Source organism: Cygnus atratus, chromosome 24 (genome assembly GCF_013377495.2).
Source record: "Cygnus atratus isolate AKBS03 ecotype Queensland, Australia chromosome 24, CAtr_DNAZoo_HiC_assembly, whole genome shotgun sequence".
NCBI classification, from domain to species: domain Eukaryota; kingdom Metazoa; phylum Chordata; class Aves; order Anseriformes; family Anatidae; genus Cygnus; species Cygnus atratus.
The window spans coordinates 6,889,885-6,913,416 of NC_066385.1; the positions used below are offsets into that span (position 1 = coordinate 6,889,885).

The 23,532-nt window shown below is 53.4% G+C and overlaps 2 protein-coding genes across 3 annotated transcripts; both read left to right on the forward strand.

The window, feature by feature from the left end:
• The first annotated feature begins 5,548 nt into the window (after positions 1–5,548).
• On the forward strand, positions 5,549–9,901 carry CDKN1A (cyclin dependent kinase inhibitor 1A). 2 transcript variants are annotated; one of them, XM_035570575.2, is made up of 3 exons: positions 5,549–5,621; positions 7,598–8,008; positions 8,514–9,901. In XM_035570575.2, the coding sequence occupies exons 2-3, from the start codon at positions 7,606–7,608 to the stop codon at positions 8,561–8,563; spliced, it is 453 nt and encodes a 150-aa protein (XP_035426468.1). In that variant the 5' UTR covers positions 5,549–5,621; positions 7,598–7,605; the 3' UTR covers positions 8,564–9,901. The 2 variants fall into 2 exon arrangements, with proteins under 2 accessions (XP_035426468.1, XP_035426467.1); XM_035570574.1 differs by having other exon boundaries at positions 5,604–5,765.
• A 3,306-nt stretch (positions 9,902–13,207) lies between these two features.
• Positions 13,208–23,233, forward strand: RAB44 (RAB44, member RAS oncogene family). The gene is made up of 16 exons (XM_050715275.1): positions 13,208–13,393; positions 13,461–13,575; positions 13,816–13,984; positions 14,247–14,393; positions 14,731–14,821; positions 14,929–15,024; positions 15,370–15,557; positions 15,982–16,030; positions 16,284–16,378; positions 16,827–17,209; positions 19,085–20,038; positions 20,512–20,593; positions 20,930–21,044; positions 21,788–21,889; positions 22,617–22,693; positions 23,149–23,233. Exons 1-16 carry the CDS (start codon positions 13,208–13,210, stop codon positions 23,231–23,233), a joined length of 2,934 nt encoding a protein of 977 aa, XP_050571232.1.
• Positions 23,234–23,532: the final 299 nt, after the last annotated feature.

Sequence of the window (23,532 nt, forward strand, 5' to 3'; positions counted from 1 at the left end):
GTGTCGAGAGCTATCGAGAGTGGAGCCACTTCTCTCACAGGCGCCGTTCTGTTTGACTGCTTTGGGTGGAGAGTGCTCCACCAAATCAGGGATTGCTTTTAAAGCACACATTGTGAGCAAGCATTAGTCAACAGCTCTCCATAGTAACATCCTTCTCATGCATGGCTATAAAGTGCCAGATTGTGCTCCTGGTGGATTTCAAGCAAATCCATGGTTTGCACAGAAACGCACCCTCCATTAGCAGCTCTGTGGTACATGTGTTGTCTGGTGGGAGGAGGTTGCATGGATCACCAGCTTCCCACATCCATGGGCCTGCAGCAGGAGATGCCGAAGGACTGGAGTGGTCCTGGTCATCCTCCCACCCACTGCCACCTTGATGGAAAGCCGTGCTTGTGTGCAAGGAGAAGCTGGCTTGAGACTGGGAATCTGTGAACATTCTGGATTGACCTTTTTCCCTGCAATGATTTTTTCAAAAAGGTAAGTGTTGAAGAGCCAAAAGCTGGGCTCTGTCTTGGTATATCTGGGTATAAGCACTCTTGGCAGAGCAAGGCTCTGCTGTTAGCTGTGGCCCCAGTCTTTGGAGTCCTCTTCATCTAATGGGAACTTCAGACTCTGGAAGCAGCAAGCAGATAACAACTCAAACAAGCCCGAGGTTTGAAGCCAGGTACTCCCTGCTGCCCTTGCAGGATGATGAACAATGAGGCCCTTTGCAGCCAGTTGAAAAAAACAAAAAAACAAAACAACAAAAAAAGAAACAACAACAACAACAACAAAAACCAACAAAAAGTTTCCAAGCTGCTCATGGAAAGTCAGTGAAGCAATTACGTTAATGACTATGAATGAGGCTAAAATCATTCTTGGATGAAAATGAGTGAGGGGCTAAATGAAATGAACAATTCATAGCCTAGCTCCCAGCATATTTCCAGTGTGCAAAAGCCTTGTTTTAGGAACTGTCTCATCCCTCATTTGTGCTTGCTGGGACTCTTATTTCCACTCTGCTGGGTCTGGTGTCTCATCAAAATGCCTTCATAAATGGAGCAAACGAGAGCTGTTTATGGCAGGAAAACACTCAATTAACATGATCCAAGTTCTTTTAGGGGCAGAGTTAATCAAGCATTCAGCATTTTGTCATTCTTGTCTTTCTTTCCTGGGAAAATCCTATTAGTATGAAATCACTTAATTTGGCACTTCAAAGAGCTGATGAGAAAACAGCCTTCACCAGGATATAAATGCCATTCAGCTGAACACTGGGTTCATTTAGACTTTTGCTGGAGCGTGAGTGTTTCATTAAGAGCCTTCATATTTCATACTTAAAAGAAAAAAGCTTGTTAGTAGAGATAATAATAATAATAATAATAATAATGATAAAATCTTCAAGATTTGAATCTTGTTGAAGCAGGTTTTTAGTGCCTGCATATTCATGGCTTTGTTTACAGCTGAGCATCTTACACCTATACTAAGTGCATATCAAACACTGCTTTTCTGAGCTGGGTGATTTCACACCTGCTTTGGGTATTCTTATGAGTAAAGGATGTTTCATACCCCATGGGAGGTGGGTGACAGCCCCAGCTGATCTTTGGGGTATTGTGCGGTGCATTTTGCAGGACCGCACACCCAAGCCCAGGAGCTTGTCCTCGCTCTCCATGTCACAACCCCTGGCAGAGGGGAGAGGGCTCTTTGGGGCATGCAGGGCTCTTCATGGGGAGATTTGATCAAGGGGCTTTCTTTTAGGTCATGGAGAAATTGTGAAAGAACAGTTGAGGTGGTCTCAGTTTCCCCATTATCAGGTTGTTTCTGTGGGCAGAAATTTAGGCTTTTGTAGAGCTGGAGTTTATCCTGCCTTGAAGAGTAGCACTGTGTGCCCTAACCTGTCATTGCAAAATTCATCCCAAAAGACCTGAAGGAGGCTCATCTGCCTGGGACTTTTCTGTTTCTTCCAGCTAATTTGGTTGTTCTAACAGGAATATTAAATTTTCTGACAAACTTTGTTTCACTTGCACCTTCAACTATCAGATTTCCAAACCAGCCTCCTGGCTGCTGCTGCTGGGGACGGCTGGGTGAAAAACTCTGGATCACTTGGTTCCTATGATCACCTCTGGCTTTTGCCTTGGTAAATGTTTCCAGGTCAATCACATGCTGATATATTAATGACATTTTGTATTCAGCCTTTATAACATTCTCCCATGTAGGTCTCTAAGTGCATTTAAAGCAGTTAAGAGTAGGGGTTGGACTTGAGCATCTCACCCACCAAGAGGTCCTTTCCTGGCACAACGTTTTGCCAGCTTCGTTCTTCAGTTTGGGGTCAGGATTACTTTAGGCAGATGCCTGTGGCTCAGCAATTCCCACCTTACCCCATTCTCAGTGTTTGAAGCCCAATTTCTTCACCCATCTCAGATTATTCCCCCCTTCCCTCTGCATCCCCCAGCACCAGGGTGCTGATCACCACATCCCTGGAGAGGACAAAACTCGGTCTCAGAGGAAATGTGCCTGGGCATGCTCCCCTGTCACTGCCTCGGCCATCCCAGCACTGAGCACAGGCTGACTCATGCACCTCTGCCTACTGTGAATAATTATTTGCATATGTCTGAAGCAGCTTCTTCTCTCCTTGACATCTGCTGGGACCTACCTGCAGAGAGCTGTGTGGAGAGGAAAAGCTCCCAAGGATTTCCCATCCCAGATGGCAACAGCCTTTCTGTATTTAAGTGCATTCAGTGGCTTGGAAGAAGGATACTTTGAAGGTTATGAAATGTGCATTAATTTAATATATCAATGTTGCCTTCAGCCCTTAGGATCTGTTTTGCAAGCAAATTGCAAGAAAGGATTCTCCCGTGATCACACCATGGGGGTTTGGGGCAAGTGGGTGAGGCTGGGACAGGAGAGGTGACAGCTCTGATACTGTGGCTGTAAAAGGACGGTGAGAAGGAAACACTCTGCCTGTCCTCACACCACTCTTGGTCCCCAGTGCTGTGCCTCTGACCTCCTCCTCCTCCTACGTGTTGTTGGGATTGAACATCATGAGTCACCTTTGGGGTTTTCTTTAGTTCCTGTACTGCCTTCTGCATTAATCACACTTTTTTTTTCCTTTTTTTCTGATGATGCCACTGCAGACTTGACCATGGACTGTCTGACCCAGACCCTGACGCCGTTTCTCTCCCCACTTCCCATTTCCAACAACCCGCTATGCGTAGGTGTCTACAGCTGCTGTTTTGCTGCCTCCCTTGGGGTGCAGGCTCCACACGGCCAGAGCTCGCGGGTGTAGCTCAGCCACTGATCCCAGCACTGGGACCTGAGGGAGTGAGCCACCCTCATCCTGGGGACCCTAAGCCCATCCCAACAAAACTTCCTGGCCATCATTACAGAGCCATTTGCTAGGTTGGTCCTGGAACATGCCCCTCCAACTGTAGCTGGGGGTATTCACATCAGCCAAGCATGTTGGTTGGTTGTCTCACATCAGTTTACTTCTCTAATCCCTCTCTGCAGCATCACTCACTCAATCTTGCATCAGCAGTTGCTGGAGTTTGCTGCAGATCACAAAAGCAAGCCCACTCCTTCATCTGCCAACCAGGTGCTGCTTTAAAAGCTGCCAGCTTTGACAGCCTCATTTTCTTTTTTTTTTCTTTTTTTTCTTCTTTGTATTTTTTTTCCTTGTATTTGAAAGTCTTTTATGAAAAAGAGCTCACTTAAACAGTGAGCATCCTCTTTTAAGTGCTTCTCCATCCAAGAGCCCCAGGTGGCAGCTGGAGACTGCACTACTGTGGGAGGATGCACACTGCGCCAGTGCTGTGGTTGGGCCGGCGCTGGGCTTCCCTTTGGTGCTGAGCACATCTTCAGCACATCCAGAGGAAGTAAACCAGTGAACTTCAGCTTGAGCAGCACCAGCAGTTGGCAAGGAAATGAGGTGCTGATGCACAGTGAAACGCAGTGTGGGGCTGGAAGCTGCTCCTGCAACCAGGAGCAAAAATCTCATGGGAAAACAACGGGAACGGCTTCCCTGCAAGGAAAGGCTGCTCCAGTTTGCCTGTTGTCTCTGTGTATTACAAACAGGAGGACAGGTTGAATTTGTTGTGCTTGTTTTCAGCCTGAGGGGGAGGCTCAAAAAACAGCACTGGAGCCTGTTAAGTTGTGTGTGTGCTGGACAGCAAGCTTCCAGTGGCTCCCACTGAGCCCCAACAACATTAACAGTGGATCAAACTCCGGTGATTTGGCAGCATTTGGGTCCAGCCCCCAGCTATGCCAGGATGGATTTTCTGCAATGTGCAATATTAATTTAGGATGCTTTCACATTCCCAAGAGGCTTGCAGGGACCTTTCCTCCCCATCCCATCCCTGTCCAGAGGGAGCCAACCTGAATACAAATGTCTTGGCCAGGCCCAGTGCTGCAGTGGGGACCAGCACTGGAAAATACTGCTGCAGTGCGTGGCTGCCTCCAGCCAAACATGCCCAAACATAATCTCTGGCTGCTTGGGCTGGGGGGAAGCTGCTGGTCCAGACAGGAAATGCATGGGGTTTTTGCATGCTGAGGGTCCTGCTGCTGGGAAGGCTCAGCCCCCAGCAGCCACCAGTCATGGGGTGCCTGGTGCCCTTGAGGAGTGCCCGCAAATGAGAGCTTGAATCTGGCCTTGTATGCCACTTGAAATCGTGCTGTCATCTTACTGTACCCCAAAGGAGAGTACTATGTTTGCACCCTTGCTGCCCAAATCATCATGTCCAAGGTGCCCGTGCAGCTTATGTCATGCTGACGGGGTGCTGCAGAGCCCGTCCCCGTGCATCACAGGCAAGCTGACCCTGAGGGCATCGGCTCTGGTGCTGTGGGGCAGAGGTGGCCCTGGCGCAGCACAGGGGTGGGTGCTCTCTGCTTTAACCCCAATGGAAGCTGCCCTGGTTTTGGACCTTTTGTGTGCGTGAACTTGGATGCATTTTCCAGATAAGCCACACATCCCTCCAGATAGTTCCCACAGTTTCCTGCAGGACATGCACAGACTTGTTCCTCCTCCTCGCCCTTGTCTGGGAAGCTGCAGGACTCAGACCACCGGATGCTTCCCCAAAACTATTCGCTGGTGCAGCCCTGTGCAGGGGCTCCGCTGGCGGAGCAGAGCCCGGCCCTCTGGGTGAAAATCCCGCAGGAGAGGCCAGGGGCAGGCCTGCAGCCCAGGACAGGGCTGGGCAGTGCCTGGGGACCAGGGGAGCATCACCCCCGAGCCGGACACCCGAGGGGCAGCGAGAGCCGCCCCGCGTTACTCCATCATTCCCCTTCCCATTTGAATTCCGCCCTCCAGCGGCCCAGGAAAGACTGGGGTGGGATGCGGAGCCCCCTCCATCCAGCAAAAACGCCGTTGCCGAAGATCCCCGCGTCTCCTGCTTGGCAAGGGGGCGGCCCCGCGGCCCCCGGTTCCTGCGTCCGCTGATGGGGGGGGTTCCCGCATCGCCCCGCGTCCCCTGTCTGGCAGTCCCCGCATCCCCCCGGACGCCCCGGGCCGGGGCCGGGGTGGGGCCGAGACGCGGGGGCGGGGGGGAAATCCCGGGAGACGCCGTGAGCGGCGGGAGGCGCCGCCCCGGCCCGCCCCGCCCCGCTATAAAGGGCGGTGAGCGGCACCGGGCAGCGACGGGAGCGGCGACGCGAGGGTGAGGGCGGCGGCGGCGCTCGGTGCGGGCCGCATCGCCCCGCGGGCACTGGTGCTCGCCGGGGTTGGGCGGCAGGAGGCGGCGGTGTCGGCAGCAGCAGTAGCTCGCTGCAGCTGCTGCTGAGAGGGCGGTGGCCCTGCGCCGGTAACGGGGGAGCGGGGGGGTGGCGGCCGGGTTTAGGGGGGCCCGACGCCGGGTGGCGCTCGCCCCCCGGTGGCAGCGGGCCGCAGAGCATCCCTCGCCCCAGCCGAGCCGGGGGCGGTGGAGCGGGAGCCCCTTCCCCACTCCGGGCCGTTGGTGCCGTGAGCGCGGCGTCCTTTGCCCCTTCCCCGGGTTTAGCGTCGCGTCCGCTGCCGGGTGCGGGATCTCCCCGCAGCGAGCGGGTGGAACCGGGAGCGGGCAGGTCCCGGTGCCGCAGGTGCCTGCGGGGCCGGGAGGGGGGCGAGGGGGTTGTCGCTCGCCGCGCCCGGGGGCGCCTTGGCCTCGCAGCCTCGCCGGGCGAGGTCCGGCCGCGCGCCCGCATCACCTGCCGGCCCGGCCCGTGGGGCTGGGGAGGCCGCGGAGCAGGGCCACCCCCGTGGGAGAGGACGGCGACCTGGCCCGGGTCTTTCCGCGTTCGGCCGCCCGCAGCCGTGACTCAGGCCGAAGCTGCGTGGTGGCACCCGGGCCCCCGCGGCGGCCGGAGGATGGGGACCTCGGGGCGTGGCGGAGGCGGGCAGGGCTGAGGGTGGCCGGGCAGGGTGTCGGAACGCGTCCCCTGCCCGGTACCTGCCGGGGCTTGCCTGGGCATGCTGGGACTTGCCTCGCGATGAGGTCACCCTGCTCGCGCTCCGGCTGCCAGCGGATAGGAAGCTACGCTTCTGTTTTTACTCGGGGATGCCCTCTGTGGTGTGGGAGCAGGGCAGGGGGTCGGGGCGGCCCCGTCTGGGGGCCCTGCAGCAGCTCCTGGGTGTGCTGAGCCGGCTGTGTGGGTGGTGATGCGTGGTGTGGAGCTGGGCTGGGACAGATCTTCCCTAGACCTTCCCAGCTGCTGGGGCTGGGGACAGGAGGCTCACCCCCTATCCTGGGGGAAGGCTGGAGGGGTGCACGTCTGGGAGTCTGTTGGGGTCCTGGCTTTGGGGATCCCAGGTTGGGTGAGAAATGGCAAAGCTGTCTTGCATGCAGGGATTTTTTTTTGTGTGTGTGTGTGAATCCTTTTTTAACCAGATTTAGTGAGCACAGCTACCAAAGTGGGATTGAGTTCCAAAAGCCATTAATCCCAGAGTGGTGTTGGTTTTGCTATGATAACAAAGCTTCTCCCACAATGGTGGGTGGTGCAGGGGATCCGTTAGCCCCACACATGTCAAGGAAGGTTGCTTGGAAAGGAAGCCTTTGCCACTTAACATGAAGGCCAAGGCTGTTGGCATTAATTTGGAAAAAACAAACGGGGTCTTGTCCCTGGTTACCCAACAGCTTCTTGCAGTTGACAAATTGGTTAAAAGTGGTCAAACTTGTGGCATGTTCTTGCAGCTGCTTAAAAGGCTTCCTTGCCACTGAGCCTGGGTTTTTGAGATGAAGAAACTAGCCAGAAAAACATCCGGTTGCTTCACTTGCACTTCACGTGCCAGCCTGAGTCTTTGTGCCTGCATGGAAATGGGAATGTGGTGGGATTTTAGACTGAGGTGCTGCGTTCTCTGCCACGGCAGGGCTTCACCTGCTGGAAGAGGTATGGGGAATGACAACACTTGCACATTTCCCCATCTCTCTGAATCACTACAGGCTGTGTTTGACTTCAGTTGTGTTTGAGCTTATGCCCAAGACACCACTAAAAGACCAAAACGAGTGTTAGCAGATAGAGGCTCCACTCTGGGCTGTTTCGCTGCCCAGCAAGTCCCACCCTGGCTGCAGGCTGCTTTGCCCTGGCAGTAGATGTGTCAGCCCTTGGGCTTGCTCATGGCTTACCCAACACCCTCTAACCTGCTCTGCTTTCCTCCCAGCTGCCACAATGCCCCTCTCACAGAGCAGGGCTGGGCAGGTGCCGTGCAGTAGCAAGGTGTGCAGGAACCTCTTTGGCCCTGTGGACCACGACCAGCTCCAGAATGACTTTGAAGACCTGTTGAGGCAACACCTGGAAGAAGCTCAGCACCGCTGGAACTTCAACTTTGAGACAGAGACACCACTGGAAGGACACTTCAAGTGGGAGAGAGTACTCCTGGCTGAGCAGCCTTCCCAGGAGGTCCTCAGCCTTGGCAAGGCCACCAGCAGCGAGAGCAGGAGCTCCTTGGCCCACAAGGTCCCATCTAAGGACCGTCTTGGTGGGTCTCATGCCGAGGCGTCTCAGCGGAGCTCAGAGATTGGCAGGGCTGGTTCTCCACAGCACTTGAAACGTGGGCAGACCACCATTAAAGGTGAGTTTTGGTGTCCCCCTGCGCACTCAGTGTCATTGCTGGTGTCGTGACCATCCTGGTAGGGACAGGTGGAGGGGATTAGGTGCAAGAGCCTTGTCTGACTCCTGGCCATGGGACCACCCTTCATGCATCTTTCCTGGGGAAGTGGAGCCTGTCTTCCAAGGGGAAAGGCTGTAGACTGGGATTCCTTTTGGCTGCTGAGGGGTGGGCAGTGAGTTCACACCAGGGTTGGAGGTCTTGTAACTAAAAATGACCCAGGACAGTTCATCGGCTTCAGTTCCCATGACCTGAGCCTGTCCTCAGGATCAGGGGTGAAAATACAGTTCAGAACAAGCACTGCTGGGAGAAGAGGTGGTGGAGGTCTATGGGCTGTTCTCTCCTGGAACTCATGGCTTTGGTAGGTGGCTCTAAGATGGAGCACCCCTGGGCTGGGTTTTTGGGTGCTGCCATGGGAAGCTTCTGATGGGCTGGAGGCACTTTTCAACCCTCTCTTCCTGCCCTCCAGACTTCTACAGCTCCAAGCGGAGGGTTGTCCGTGACAAGCCCAGGCTGTGACTGCTGCCATCTGGGACAGATGCTGATGTGCCCTGGGGGTAGCTCTGGCTCTTTCCCCCACCCTGTACTGTGTAAGTTCTGTGTATCAAGCAATGTTGAGTCTGTAGTTCCCTATTTATGAGTAGCTCTGGGGTCCTGAGGGACCTTCACTGTGTGCAATGTATAAAGAAGAGTAGGAGCCCATGTTGAAGATTGCAGCCTTGCCAAAGGGATTGAAGAGGACTGAAAGGGCGCACGTGGGACCGTCCAAGTCTATCCTCTGTCCTGTGTTGGTAGGACCAAGCACTGTCCTTGCACCATTTTTGCACTATCCTGCTGTCCAACCATGGTTCTTCCCTGCCTGATGGCCAGCTATGGAGGATGTGTCAGCTCTGTGGCACCAGAATTCATCAAGGTCACCAATATGGATTGTAGAGCGGTGGGACAGCCTGGCACAGAGTACACAGCATCACTGGCATGTGGTGCTGGCACAGCAGGATGGACATGTCTTGGTGAGCCTTCCCCCACATGGGGAAGCACAGCAATGCTGGGGGCTGCTCCTTCCCCCAGAAAGGAGGTGCTGGTACCTGGACAGCCCTTCCTCTGGGTGGCTCTGTGATGCTATCGATGGACACCAGAGGGGTGATGTGCTGGAGGTCCCCAGCACAGCCCCTGTGGGGCCAGCAGTGCCTGGAAGACTTTGGGTTGCTCTGAACTCTGACCCAAACTCCCATTTCCTCATCATGTTGTTGGCTTGAGTGGTGCTGTTTGCCCTCCTGTTGTGCCTCATTCAGTGCTGACACTAGGCTGGAGAGCTGCTGCTCTGGTACTGCGGGACTGCTTGAGGGGTGGAGTCTTGCTTGTCCACGAGGATGAAGCTGAGAGAAGTTGTAGCCTTTTCCTGGACTTTTTTCTATTAAGGAGCTGGGGGAGAGGACCCTTGCCTGGCTCTGCGGAGTGAGCAGCTTCTGTTGTCTCTGGGATGTGGGGATGTCCTGGCAGTGCCACATGGTGCTGCAGGACATGTCGCTGCTCTTGAGGGACTCAGCGCTGCCAGGTCTCAGCACTTTTACTGGGTTCATCTCCTGCCCTGCTGCATTTGGACTCTGGAAACTGGCGCAAGATGGTCCCAGGTGGAGTAGGGATGGGGTCCACCTCCCACCTTGTAACATGATGCACTTTGCTGTCAATGAAGCTGGCAAGCTCCCAGCACTAAATGTTTATTTATAAAAATGCTATTAAGGCTGCCTGGGGGAGGGGAAATACCTGTCTACACCAGGTCTACCTGGTAATACCAGTCTATAAATGTAACTGAATAAACACCTGTAACTGAATAAACACCTGTCTTGTGTAAGGGAATCAGTGGCTGTGGATTAATGGAAATAACTGTGCTGTGTGGTGAGCTGGGAGCAGGGTCTGTGGGGGGAGGTGACTAGGTGCCTGCCTGGTAGGATGGGCTGGGGACTACTTCAGGGATGCAACCCTGCGTTGAGGGCTGTGCCTGTCTTTGGTCTGTCTGGGAGCAGGGATGGAAGCTGCAGCAACCACGGAGCTGTGCTTTATGTGGAGCCAGGTGGGAAGGGGCTGTCATAGCACTGGATGATGTCTTGGCTTGAAACATCAAAGCCATGAGATGGGAGTTTTTCAAGGGTGGTGGTGGGGCAAAACATCACCACAGCCCATCCACTTAACCCTGTTCAATTGTGGAATTGGGAAATTGGAATTGAGTGTGGAATCCAGTGTCCCCAGCAGAAGCTGCTGCCACATGTGTGGGGACCTCTGCTATCTGTGCCATGCCTCTGCTTCCACATACCCAGAAACCCCCTTGAAATACTTATGGAGCACTATCATTGTGCGGTCTTTTAGGTGTTGCTGACTCAAGCCTTTTTAATTTTTCCCCTTACATCAGTCCTTCCAGCCCGCTTGGCTGTTGCCAGCTGCTCCCCTCTGCTGTCACCTCACCTTTGCCAACAGCAGTGATGGTTGAAGAAGGGAGAAGTAAATCTGCAGCTGAACATCCCCCAGCACTCTTCACGGGGCTCTGAAGACAGCCAGGACCTGGCTTCTGTGGTCCTGTGTATGATGTTTGTGCTGCCCTGGGAGACCCCAGCCCTGACTGGGGGTGGCTCAGGTACTTCCCCTCCTGTCCCTACTATGGTGTTAAATCCTCTTTGACCAGCCCCTTCCTGGTGTCTTCTCAGGGCCAAAGAGTGCTATGGCTGCTGCAGGTTTGTGCTGTCCTAGAGCTACTAAAGGCTGCTGGAAGGATTCTGCAGCTGGAGGTGATGCTAGGGTCAGCTCCACCTTCCCCTCCCTGCCCTGCAAGCTGTACCATTGTAAGTGTTGCTGGTTGGAGATATTTAGGGTTCTCCCCAAAAAAGCATCCCCAAGGAAAGCAAAGCTGAAATGCAGCCTTCTCTGTGGAGTGGCAAATGGCCCCAGGGGCTGCAAGAATTAGAGATGAATGTGAGATCGGGGTGATCTCCAAACAACCCAGCCTGGCTGTGTCTGGAGGGAGGCTGTGTTAATGCAATCTGGGGTTACAGGCACAAGCTTTGCCTTTGGAAAGCAAAACCAGAGCAGTCACAGCCTTTGCCCATGTAATGAAGCAGGCCTTTGTGAGGCCAGTAGCTGGATGTAAATTCTAGTTATAATCTAAAGATAATAATTGGCATTTCCCTTTGTTGTTCTTTAAGATTTTTCTTGGGATCTCTTCCCATTTTGCAGTTAAAGCTGAACAAAAATGAGTGCAACCCATTTATTCCCCCATCCTGCTGCAAACCAGAGTGGTTGCAGGCAGCTGAGCCGGCAAGTACTTTCTCAGTACTGGCTGTACATGGTGTCAGTAATTCCAGCAGCATCCCGTGGAAAAGACTGGTGCAAGCAGCATAGAGGTGATTTCTCCAAATCCTGGGGCCAAAGCCAAATCCTACAAGGGGATTTTGCAGGTTTGCTCCTTCTTCACTGGAATGTTATAATCCTGTAGTCTTTTACATAGACTTGTAGATTGAGTTATTTGGCCTTTTGCTGTTTCTCTGATGCATTTCCCCTGCCTTGCCCCAGACACGTTCCATCCCTGGCTAGATTCTGCAAATGAGGAGAGGACAGGGACTTCTGCTGTGCTTACCAGCGGTGCTGGAGATGCTGCTGCAGGGCTATTGTGGGTTCAGGACAGTTTTAGGGGGTCCGGCAACCCCCTCAGGCAGGCCCTTCACATACTTGCTTGCAGCACAGCAAACAGGAAATGTGTGTGCACCGGTAGTTGAGTGAAACCCAAAAACGGAAAGCTGCCTTGAGTAAGAGAAAAATGACAGCTTGGGTGCGGGGCTGGCGGGTGCGCAGCAGCAACACCCTCGGCTCAGGGCTGATATCCCCCTGACCTCGGGGAACCTCACAGCACGGCCAGACAGCGCCTTGAAGCTCAGGGTACCTTTCGGCACGCAGAAAAGGTAAGTTTTGCTCAAGAGGTGGCTCATGCATCACTTTAAATAATAGAAAAGCAAGGAAAAAATATTTTTGCTAGTGTTAGTGACTTACAGTTTAGATTTCGGCCCTCTGTTATTCCTGGCCATGCAGCTGCCAAATTTTGGCAGTGATGACCCTATGGATGCCCGTCAGCAGGAAATACCTCAGACAGGCTTCAGTGTTTAAATCCCTTAGGTATTCTTTTCATCTTTTCCTCGTTCTGTGTCCCCGTTTCATGGTGTGCAACAGGCTCAGTTGTCTGTGGCGCTGGGGCAGGTACCTAGGGATTTTTCCACCACCTTCAGCTGTCTCCCCAAAAAAATGTTGCTTCTGCTGTCTTAGAGGCTGGGACCACAAAACAAGGTACCCAGATTCTGCCCTCACCTTGCTGGGTGCCCTGTGGGACTCTGGTGACTTTGCAGGACCCTCTTATGTCTTCATGATGCTGTGGGATGGTGCTTGTGGGTGCTGCACAAGAGTTGAAGACGATGGGGACATTTTGGGGGCCTATTCCTGCATTTCCGGTGCACCTTAGGACCTAGCAAAATTGCTGTTTCACATTGCAAAAGGAAAGAAGCCAAGGGATGGAGCAGCAGGGGGTTTCCCCAGGCAGAGCACAAAGACAGGCTCCTACCCCTGGCCAGCTTTTGCTCAGAATTTGGTGATGTTGCGAGGCACCAAGGATGGGAGGGTTGAACCAGGGGAGAATGTATGGGCACAAGTGGAAACCTCCCCAAGGTTGCATGCGACTCTGCTCAGGGATGACTCACGGCTGTGAAAGCTGGGGGAGGAATTTTAAAAGATGCTGATGAGCTCCCACAAAACAGGCAAAGCCACTCAACTTTGCCCAGACTGAGCATCACCCCAGCTGGTCCTCTGCTGAGGGCTATGCCACCTCCCAGCTGGCCTTCAGCCCTGGTGGTGATGCTGCCCTGCATGTCCCCTGTAGTCTGGGCAGGGCAGAAGCTGTGTGCCTGCCGGGTGCTGGGCTCAAAATCTGGCTGGTGGGGATGGCTGTTGCTGTTGGCTGAGGCCACATTTTCTCTGTGCAACCAAAGATAAGTGCCTCTCTTCCTGTTGCCAAACCTGCCAGCCACTCAGGGCCCTTTCCACCAGTTAAAATGAATTTCTGAGGCTCAGCACTCACTGGTGAGGCTCAGCAATCACCGGTTCCCCCTCTGCAGTACCCAGCTGTGAGCCATGGCTGAACACCGGGCAGGTGCCAAGGGCCGGCGCATGGGCTCCAGCCGTCGCAGGCAGCTCTGCAAGGATCCTGGCCGCAGCGAGGAGCCACCGTGGGCATCTAAAGTCATGCAAAGGGTGCAGGACTTCATCCAGGGGCACCATAAGGACCAGACAGGGTTCATCACCCGCTCAGACATGCAGGTAAAGGATGGGACCACTGGGATCCTGCTGACTGGATGTTTTTTTTCCTAATTTCCTTTGTTCTTAGAAGTTGCAGGAGAATGATTTCCCATGCAGCACAGAGGAGCTGGAGCTCCTCTTTGATGGGCTGGATGCTGCTGGCACCGGGCGGTTGAACACTGAGGAGTTTGTTGCCGGGCTCTGTAAGTACCTACACAGTGCCTCCAAGCATCCCGGTCCCATCCCAGTGCCCCCTTTCCAAGGGGGATCTGCAACACTCCCTGTTCTGGGTGGCACACAGTGGCCCAAAAGCAGCCCTGCGGCAGGGCTCTGAGCCCATGGCTCACTGGGTCCAAGTGCACTGGAGCAGCTTGGAGAAGTGCTGGGACGGGGAATGCCAGGATTCGGGTTGGGCACTGAGGGTTCGGGCTGTGTTTCGACAGGGCAGTTCCTGAGCTCCCAAAAGGCCAGCAGGGACCATCGCCAGCGGAAAACAGCATCCTGGAGGAACTCAATCCTTGCCGGCCCATTGTTGGAGGGGGTGGACAGTGAGGAGCAGAAACACTTTGCAGCCTTCATGGACCAGCTGGGCACAGATGACATCTCTGAAGAGTGAGCAGCCTGGCTTAGCACCCATGGGTGTCCTGTAGGATGGGGCAGAGCTGCCTGAGGTTGGAACAGGGCAGGATTTTCCCCCAGTTTGGTCCCCATACAGGCTGAGTTGGAGTTGCCTTTTTCCCAGGTGCAGGAGCAGGGGATAGGATCATGGCCACTGTCAGGACCACATGTTCCCAGCAGCATGGGCTAAATGATATGAGATGCCAGAGCTGGCAGGGTATTGGGGGATGCTTGCTGCCAAATGCCTCTCTCTCAGCAGGCAGGAGATCTGGCAGCTCTGGGCCAAGCTCCGGAAGGATGAGCCCCAGCTCCTGGGCAACCTGGAGGACTTCCTGGCCAAGATGAGGCACCGCATCCAAGAAGCCAGGAGCAAGAAGGAGGCCTTGGAGGTGACCCTGAACAAGTGAGTCACCCCATGACATCAGAGAGGTACAAGGAGGGGGACAGGGACAGGAAGGATGGGGCCCCTGCTCACCCCAGCCACAGAGATGTACCCAAGGAGGCATCCAGCAGTGAATGAAGCTGAGATTTCCCTTGGTTCCAGTGTTTGGGATTGGGCTCCCTCTACAGTCACTCACAGGATGGCAAAAGTGTCAGACTCCTGGACACATCCTTGTTGGGTGAATGCCTCCGGGCAGCCATGGCTGCAGTCTGCAGGTTGCATGGGCAACACGGGGTCCCCAGACCTGCACCCTTTTTGACGAGGTCTGAACCCCCCCCAACCCTGCTGTCCCTACCAGGTGCATGGCTGAGCACAACCTGGAGGTGCAGCGGCTCTGTGCAGCCATGGAGCAACAGATCCAGCAGGAGCAGCAGCGGCTCATGCAGGAGGTGGGGTTATTAGCTGCTCATCCCCTCCAGCCATCCACCCTGGGGGGACCTAGCACCCCCAAACCTAGATGGGTGGGTGGGTGCCAGTGTTCCTGTTGCCACCCCAGAGCATGGCCCGAAGCCACTTGCATGGCATGGAGCTGCAGCGAGTGCTGGATGCCAGCGAAAGGGAGGTGCAGCGTTTGGTCGCAGCACAGGTAGAGGTGAGATGACCCCAAATCCTGGTCCCCATTGCAATGCAGAACTTTGCGCTGTGCCTTTACCTTTGGCATGGTGTTGTACACCTGATCCTGGACAGTCCCTGCCAGCACTTGATGCAAGTTATCACATAGGACCTCCATCACCTCCCCTCTGCCACCCTCAATCCTGTGCTCCCCTCCTTCCCTGGGAGCATCCAAATTGAGTTTTCCACCTGACACCCTGGGGGAAATCCAGCCCCAGGTCTAGAGGATATGGTGATCCATCATTTAGAGATGGTGATCCATCATTTTTCATGTTGGGCCAAGGGGTCCCGGTTGGGTGTGAGTGTCATGGTTGTCATCCTGCAGCTGGAGACACGGTGCCACAGCCTCCGCAGCATGCAGCAAGCTGCCAGCACTGAAAAGCAGCAGCTGGAAGAGAGCAACCGGGTGCTGGAGAAGCAGCTGCAGCACATCAACCTGCAGCTGCAGCAGACCCATGGGTGCCTGTGGACCACATGGGCCACGGTGGCTCAGGAGCACAAGGAGGAGCTGCAGTGAGTAGCTGAGGGACCAGCATCTCCTTCTGCTCGTACCTAGTTTCCTCCTAGGTGTTGAAGCAGATGGGAAATGAGTTGTGATGGGGCTCAGTCATCATTTTGCTTCAGTGGGGAGGCAGTGGTCTCCTTGGTGTGGATGAATAGCGGCTTGGTGTGAAAAGTATTGGGAAAAAAAAAACAGGACTATCAGCATCATGCACTGAATGTCCTTTGAAGGTAGCCCCAGGAGATGGAGGCAACCTTCACCCAGGAGGACCCCAACCAGCACTGGTGCAAGGGCCAGTGGTGGGTTTTGTTGACCTCCTCCTGGCTAGACCAAAGCCCGTTGCTACTTCTGGAGCTAGTGATGACCTGGGGGCAGGGATGGAGGCAGTGAAGAGGATGCATTTCCCATTGTGACCCCTGTGCTCTGTGCTTACAGGGACAGAGCAGTGGCAGAGCTGCCTGGTGAGACGCCGCCATCCCTGCAGGTACTGCAGCCATGCATGGTAGGGACATGACAGGGTGTCCCTGCTCCAGAGCCTGACTTTCACACAGGGGGTTGGCACCACGTCCCACATGGTTGGAGAGGGATGGGGCAGCAGCATATTAGGGTTGGTACCTCCAAATTTTGTGTGGGAATGCCTGTAAACCTAAGCTGGAAAGCTAAACATCATATGACATTGATACACTCCCTTGTCAAGCCTTATATTTTTCCCTTCTCTTTCTCTCCATTCACCACAGATGAGTCCAGAGCAGAGTGAGAAGTACTGCTCAGAGATGCAGATCAGGCTGGGGTCCCGAGTTGGCAAGCCACAACGCAAAAACACCCACCAAGTGTAAGGGATCCTGGGCCCAGGATCCACCCTCCCCAGGCTAAACAGCACATTTCTTCCTTTTAGTGCTCCTTTCTTACCCATCTATCTCTCATCTCAGAGGTCACATACCATGGTTCCTTGCTCTGCATTGCTCCTGTTGGAGCAGGCACTCACTGTATCTGACCGAGATTTTTCTTTTCATCTCTGATAACATGAATGCGGAGCTTGGGAAGAAGCATGCTCACTTTCTGGGCTGTGATGTGATCCTGGCTCTGTTTCTTTGCTGCTCTCTGAACTTGGCAGCTCCAGCCCAGATTGGACAATTTGAGCATGGCACCATCTGTAATACAGAGGGGTTTGGAGGGGGACAGGCAAAGTGGCAGAGGAGGCATCCTCCAAGGTGGAGGTGGATGGGACAGAGCTGCTGCCAGACCCAGCACTGTGCTCACACCATTTTCTGCTCTTCCAGGGTTTGGGAAAAGCTGCCAGCAGAAACAAGCATTTCAGGACTGCCAAGAGCACTCTCTGTAGAAGAGGACCCTTTCCCTGAATTTCTGAAAGAGGAACAGTTTTCTGACCAAGGTTCTTTGCTAAGAGAGATGAATGATGCAATAGCAGCTCTGAGCGTGCAGCTGGTGCCACAGGCACCAGCTACACCCACTGCACTGGCAGAAGCTGCCTGTTGCCTGCAAGACGATGCTGAGCCCCAAACAGGACCAGAGGCAGCAGCACTGCATGGCTCGGCCGTTGGGGCCCCACAGGATACCCACGTCGGTCACAAGCTGTTCAAAGTAGACCTGAGAGAGGGACGAACTGCAGCTGAGCTTCCTGCTCGGGACATGACACAGGCCGGTGCGTCCACTGAGGAGCTGGGGGCAGAGCAGGGAAACAGCTTGGAGGGAGCAGGGCAGGGCCTGGAGGTGCAAGGGACTTTACTTGGGAAGGGAAAGGGTGCTGATGAGAAGGAGCAGATGCTAAAGGAGGCTGAGCGTCCACAAGGTGCACCTAGAGAGAGCACAGAGACAGCTGAGCAGGCATGGGTGGAGGTGGAGGGAGCAGAATGGGTGCACAAAAAGACAGAGCAGGAAAAGGCACAGCCGCCAGGAGATGCTGAAGAAGCAGTGTTAAGCCAGGGAGAAAATTTGGAGGCAACCCCTGAGGGCTGGGAACTGGAGCTTGCACCAGGTTGGGGCTTTGCCAGAGATGTGCTTGGGGTGCCGGGAGGGTGCCTGGAGCCAGAGCTGACATGCAGGGGTGAGGTGCAAATGGCAGCAAAGCAGGAAGACGGTGTCCTCCCAGGGGTGACAACAGTTCCCAACCCCGAAAATGTAGATGGGGAAGGTGATGGTGCAGAGGTGCAGTCATGGGGACAGGACAAAGGAACGGTGCAGGTAGATGCAGACCCAGCTCAGGTGCATGGAGCAAAGCATGGCAGGAGTCATGGAGCAGCCTGCGAGCCCCCAGCTGAGGCTGCAGAGGAGGAGAGGGGTGCAGGAGAGGCAATGCAGGGAGGGCAAGGTGATGCTGGGCTACAGCACAGTGGGGAAGATTTTGGGGACATGAAGGAAGGGACTGCACATGCACACGTGCTACAGCTAGAGGCAGTGCCACAAGCTGAAACACAGGAAGGGGCAGTGGTGGCAGATGTGCAACAGCTGGAGGCCCTGAGCAGTGCTGCCTGTGTGCAGCTACCTGCAGAGATGGGGGAGCTTGAGGCAAGCCCAGGAGGTAGCCCGGCAGCAGAGCTGCAGCGCCGAAGTGTGGCTGGTGCCCCAGGTACAGTGCAGGCAGGGAGCATGGGGCCAGATGTACAACCCCTGGAGGAGGCTGGTAGAGCAGAGCCAGGGCTGGAGGTGAGAACCAGTGCTGCTGTAGTGCTTGGAGAGGGCCTTGCCCCAGCAGAAACCCCTATGGGGAGCCTAGGTCTGGCTAGGCTGGTCCTGATTAATGCTCAGACACTGGGAATGGAGGAGGCAGAAGACTCTCTGGCAGAGACTCTGCTCCATGGGGGTCCTATCCCAGAAGCCTCAAGGGATGTGAGGCACCACATGGCCATGCATCTCAGGGAGGAGGCTGAGGATGGGGGACAAGGGCCAAGCAAGCCTGGGCTGCCAAATCAGCCTCTGCTTGATCACCAGGGAGCAGAAGCTGGGCTGGCAGAGGGGGCTGCTTCAGAGGTGCCACCACAGGAGAAGGCTGGAAGCATGGAGGTGCTGGAGGCCCTGAGCAGTGCTGCCAGCATGCAGCTGCTTGCAGAGCTGGGGGAGCTTGAGGCAAGCTCAGGAGGGAGCACAGCAGCAGAGCTGCAGCACCGAAGTGTTGCTGGTGCCCCAGGTACAGAGCAGGCAGGGAGTGTGTGGCCAGATGTACAACCCCTGGAGGAGGCTCGTAGAGCAGGGCCAGGGCTGGAGGAGAGAACCAGTGCTGCTGCAGTGCTTGGTGAGGGCCTTTCCCCAGCAGAAACCCCTGTGGGGAGCCCAGTCCCTGATGGACTGGTCCAAGATAAAGCTCAGGAATTGAAATTGAAGGAGGCAGAGTCACTTGTGCAGGTGGAGGAACTCTTATCAACCCCTGGAGGGAGCACATGGGCTGACCTGCAGCCCCTGGTTGCAGCAGGGACTGGGGAAGTGGCACAGAGCCAGGCTGTGGCTTTGGAAGCAGGGCTGCGCACGGTTCACAACACAGATGCGTGGGATGGGGATGCTGATGCACTTGTGCCCCTTCCAGCTGTGGCTGCTTTGCATCAAGAGTATGCTTCTGCCACTGCACATCCTTATCCAGATGTAATACTGGTAGCACTTAATGATCCAGACGAGCAGGTCCTGGAAGAAAACCAAGCTCTGGAAATTTTCCAGGAAGAGAGTGGTGATGCAAAGGGGAGGCCTCTGGATGGAGCTCAAGGTCTGGAAGTTGTGCAGGGAGCTAGACTAGAGGCAGAGACAAGGATCTTACCTGAAGTTCAGCATTTAGAACTAAAACAGGGCCATGATACCAATGCAGCCACGCTGGCATCCCCTGTTTCTGAGGTGCCTCTACAAATTAGCACTCTAAATTGGGATACAGTGATGCAAGAGGATGTTCTCATTCCAGATGTGCAATGGCTAGGTGGTTCGGGACAGGCAGCCCAAAGTGAGCTCCTGGAGCAGGTCTCATCACAGGCAGACAAGGTGAGGCTTCATGCTGCTCCCCAGCAGCCACAGGAGAAGCCACCATGTGTGACAGAAACCGAGCGAGTAGCTGCTGGACCTGCCGAGCCTCCAAAACAAGAGGTACCACCAGTGTCAGCCTTTTGCACAAGGGTCCAAGAGGAGGAAGATACTGGGAATGATCTGCTGGGGATGAATCTCGGAGACAGCACACTGGTGGATGCAGCCAACAGCAGGGTGCAGCCTCAAAGGCATCTCTCAGGAGAGTGGAGGGAAGACCTTGATGTTGGCCAACCAGAGAAGAAAAAAGAGATTGGGCAGAAAATGAGCCAGGAAGGTGAGCCCAGCCCAGGAGAGCCAGGAGCTATGACTGTGAATGGAGCAGGAGCTTCCCCAAGGGGCTCTTCTGAAGTCTCTCTGGACCCAGACTACTTGTACAATGTGCTGTTTGTTGGTGATTCCCATGTGGGCAAAACATCCTTTCTGTACCGGTTGCATGCCAACACCTTCAACCCGCACCTCACTGCCACAGTAGGTAGGTTTCCTCTGACTGCACTCTTCAGGGCTCTGCACCCACTTGTGTGACCATCACAGTTCCCTTTCCTTTGCCCCATAAGCTGCTGGAATTCATTACGTGTGCATTACTGCTCACTCAAACCTGTCACCAAGGACTAAGTAGGACCACCAACTACACATACCTGGGTCATCACAAGCAGGCAATGGTGGTCCGCCTCGCCCACTCTGGGGCAATACTGATGGCCCCAGTGGTTTTTCTCTCTGTTCTGCCTTTTGGCTCTATTCTCTTCTCTGAACCAAGCTGGTCTTACTCATTGTGAAATTTGAGACCTTTCCAAAATTCAGCCACCAAAGATCATGGGCTCCTCTGGAACCATCCTGCTTGAGCTGTGGCCCCACACCATGCCTACACACAGCATGGCTTCTCCATCCATTATCTATCATGGTGGTCAACTCTATGATATCAAAACATCCCCTTTCTGTGTATCCTAGGATTGGATTATCAGGTCAAAAGCCTCATCGTGGACAACAAGCACTTTGCTCTCCGTCTATGGGACTCAGCTGGGCAGGAAAGGTGAGGTGCTGTGCTGTGTGACTGGGAAGAGCAAAAAAAAGCTTTTCATTTTTTTTGTAGCTTAGTGGAATCAAATGTTTTGCCTATGCTAAGCAAAGGCGATTGTTTAGGGATGGACTCTGATTAGTGTGTGAGCTGATAAAAATAATAGAGAAAGTAATTAAGATAAAAATAAGCACTCAGGCTGTCTGTATGGCCTCTTTGATCAGGATAGGAGCAAATTTTGTTTTTTCCTTTTTGACCAACCCACGTTTCCAGTTTTCCCTCTGGGATTTTAGATTGGTTCTAGGTGAAAACTCCATACTCCAGCCCGGTGATGGTTTGAAATGTCCACAGGTACCACAGCATCACCAAGCAGTTCTTCCGGAAAGCAGACGGGGTGGTGCTGATGTACGACATCACGTCGCAGTACTCCTTCGCAGACGTGCGCTACTGGCTCAGCTGCATCCAGGTGAGCAAGGCAGGAAAACCTTGTTCTGCTTCATGGCCTGGGGTATCATGATGACTGGCATCATCATTTCACTGTTTGACTTCTGCCACTGGTCGTGGCTGGGCAGCTGGAGGCTGCTAAGCACTTTGCAAAGGGCATTCTGCCTTGCTTTGGTTATAAACTGATTTTTCTGGAAGGATTTAAAAAATTTAGGTGCTCACATTTTTGCAGTGAAGGTTGTTAATAACTTTGTTGTGATTGCTATCAACTTTATAAAATTAAAAACTACTGCAGAAGAATTGATAATGTTGAAAGTGATTTTGGTAACACTTTTAAATAAAGCGTAGTCCTCTTTTGAGTACTGAGAAATAGGAGGTAACTCATGCCTTCTTAAAAACTTCCTGCCAGAGATTTTTCAATCAAGTATAAAATGTTTAAAAAAACTGGAACAAAATAGTCTGTCACTAGGCTCAGTGCCCATAAATCACAGTCAGAGCATCTTCTGAAGGGTTGCTGAAGTCAAACACAAAGCAAGTTCACTACAGGATTAACTTGCCCCGTTCCCTGCCCTATTAATAGATTTAACAACAAACAAACATTTTCTTAAATGCTGTTAAGTGAGTTTAAGAATTTAAAGTTTTGTTATCAGACCAAATCCATGCACATCCTTCATGATGTTCCAGGATGTCTTTGGGCAGTGTGTCTGGCTGTGATTCTAGGAGGATGTAGGTGCACTCCTGATTCTTCCCTGTTTCATTGTCCAGGAGGGAGCAGAAGATGGAGTCACTATTCTGCTTCTTGGGAACAAAACGGACTGCGCTACAGAGAGACAGGTCCCTACTCAAGAGGCGGAACGCTTGGCTGAGGTAGGTGCATGGCCCTGCTGCAGCATGCTGCCCACACAGATTCAGTAGGGACACCCAAGGATGGAAGCCACCAGCTCCTGCCTGCCTGAGGACCTGGAGGAAATCCAAAATGTACCTTTAGTGCATCAGTGGGCAGCAAAACGATCTCTGAACCCATCTTATCATTGCCAGGAAATGCCATGCATCTTCCCAGCATAATACAAATAATAAAAACACAGAACTCTATCATGTTTTAAGGATACTGAACACCAAAAATATGATCGATCTCTTAAAATGTAGGTGGCTAATAAAAATTAAGTAAGAAGAAATCCACCTTTACCCATTTAATTTCAAAGTTTTTGAGGTTTGGGCCAGTATCCCCTGACTGATTCTGCCAATGGAAGCAGCAGGACAAGGGATTAGATGCTTTTTTCTCACAAACCAGTCACTGGTAGGTACAAAAACCCAGTAACACCTCATTGCTCTCTCTGCATTTGCTCCACTAACCAGGCTGCATTGCATTGTTCTCTGCAGTAGTAGCCTTCTTCTTGACACTAAATGTTGGTGTTGCAGCTACCAGAAAAGCTGGATTTCACCCTCACATTGCAGTAAATCAGTTATTGAGTTACCTGTTCCTTTGAGTCCTTCTGTTTTCACTTGACCATGACGTTTCTTGGCTATTTGCTCCCATATGAAGCTATTCCAATGCAAGGAAAGCACATTTCTCTGTGGACTCTGTGTCTTCCAGGAGTATCAGCTCATATTTTATGAATGCAGCGCTGCCTCGGGCCACAACGTTGCTGAGTCCATGGTCAGCCTAATCAGGTGAGGCCTGTGTCTGGATTTTGCCAGCTGTCCTGAATTTCATGGACTTCCTCCAGCTTTTTTCCACTAGGAAATGCGGGCATCTCACTGTCACCACAGCCTCCATGTCCCCAAGTGCCATGGAGAGCTCCCAGAGCAGCACATGCATGGCCAGGATGAGCTGGGGAGGTACTGTGAGATGTCACCTGGATGTACAGCATTGCAAGGGGATGAAGGAAACCCTTCTCAGGATGCTGCTGATTTCTTCCTGAGTTGTTTGAAATCAGTTCTGTCTGTGATTGGATTTAGGTTGGCATTTTCAGCAGAGTCTGCAGTTCTCACAGCATGCTGAGCTGGAAGGCTCCCAACTCCTTTCACTGCACTGAGTCCCCTTACCAATGCTTGTCCTAAAAAATATAATAGCAATGCAAAATATGGGGGAAAACACCTGACTAATTTACTTCCTTATTGCCCAGGTCACTCAAAGTTCGTGAAGATCAATTGAGAAATAAGGCAGAAGACGTACCAAAGCTGCCTCAGAAGAAAAAGGGCTGCTGCTGATGATGAACAGAGTCCCTGCTGTGGTCTGAAACTGCTGTGGCAGAAAAGCAAAAAAACAGTTCTTGACCACCAGCTCTGCTCCCTGTGTGCCTGTCTTGCCTGAGCTCCCTTGATGCTGAGGGCAAAAAATGCTGCAGAGGAGAGGGCTGTTGTCTGTCCTGCTCCCTGCTCATCTCTGCAATTGCCAGTTGCCAGAGAGCACAAACCCTCCAGGAGACTTATTGGGAAACTGCACTGCCTTCACCTGAAGACCAAAACCAGGCTAATGAAGGAGGCAGAAAGGAACCCATCTGGATCCA

Bases quoted from the DNA above. Each gene is read 5' to 3' on its own strand.
- CDKN1A (XM_035570575.2), top strand. From the start codon at position 7,606: ATGCCCCTCTCACAGAGCAGGGCTGGGCAGGTGCCGTGCAGTAGCAAG. The intron at 8,009-8,513 runs GTGAGTTTTGGT...CCTGCCCTCCAG, and splicing joins TGGGCAGACCACCATTAAAG to ACTTCTACAGCTCCAAGCGG.
- RAB44 (XM_050715275.1), top strand. From the start codon at position 13,208: ATGGCTGAACACCGGGCAGGTGCCAAGGGCCGGCGCATGGGCTCCAGC. The intron at 16,379-16,826 runs GTAAGGGATCCT...CTGCTCTTCCAG, and splicing joins CGCAAAAACACCCACCAAGT to GGTTTGGGAAAAGCTGCCAG. The intron at 20,594-20,929 runs GTGAGGTGCTGT...AAATGTCCACAG, and splicing joins GACTCAGCTGGGCAGGAAAG to GTACCACAGCATCACCAAGC.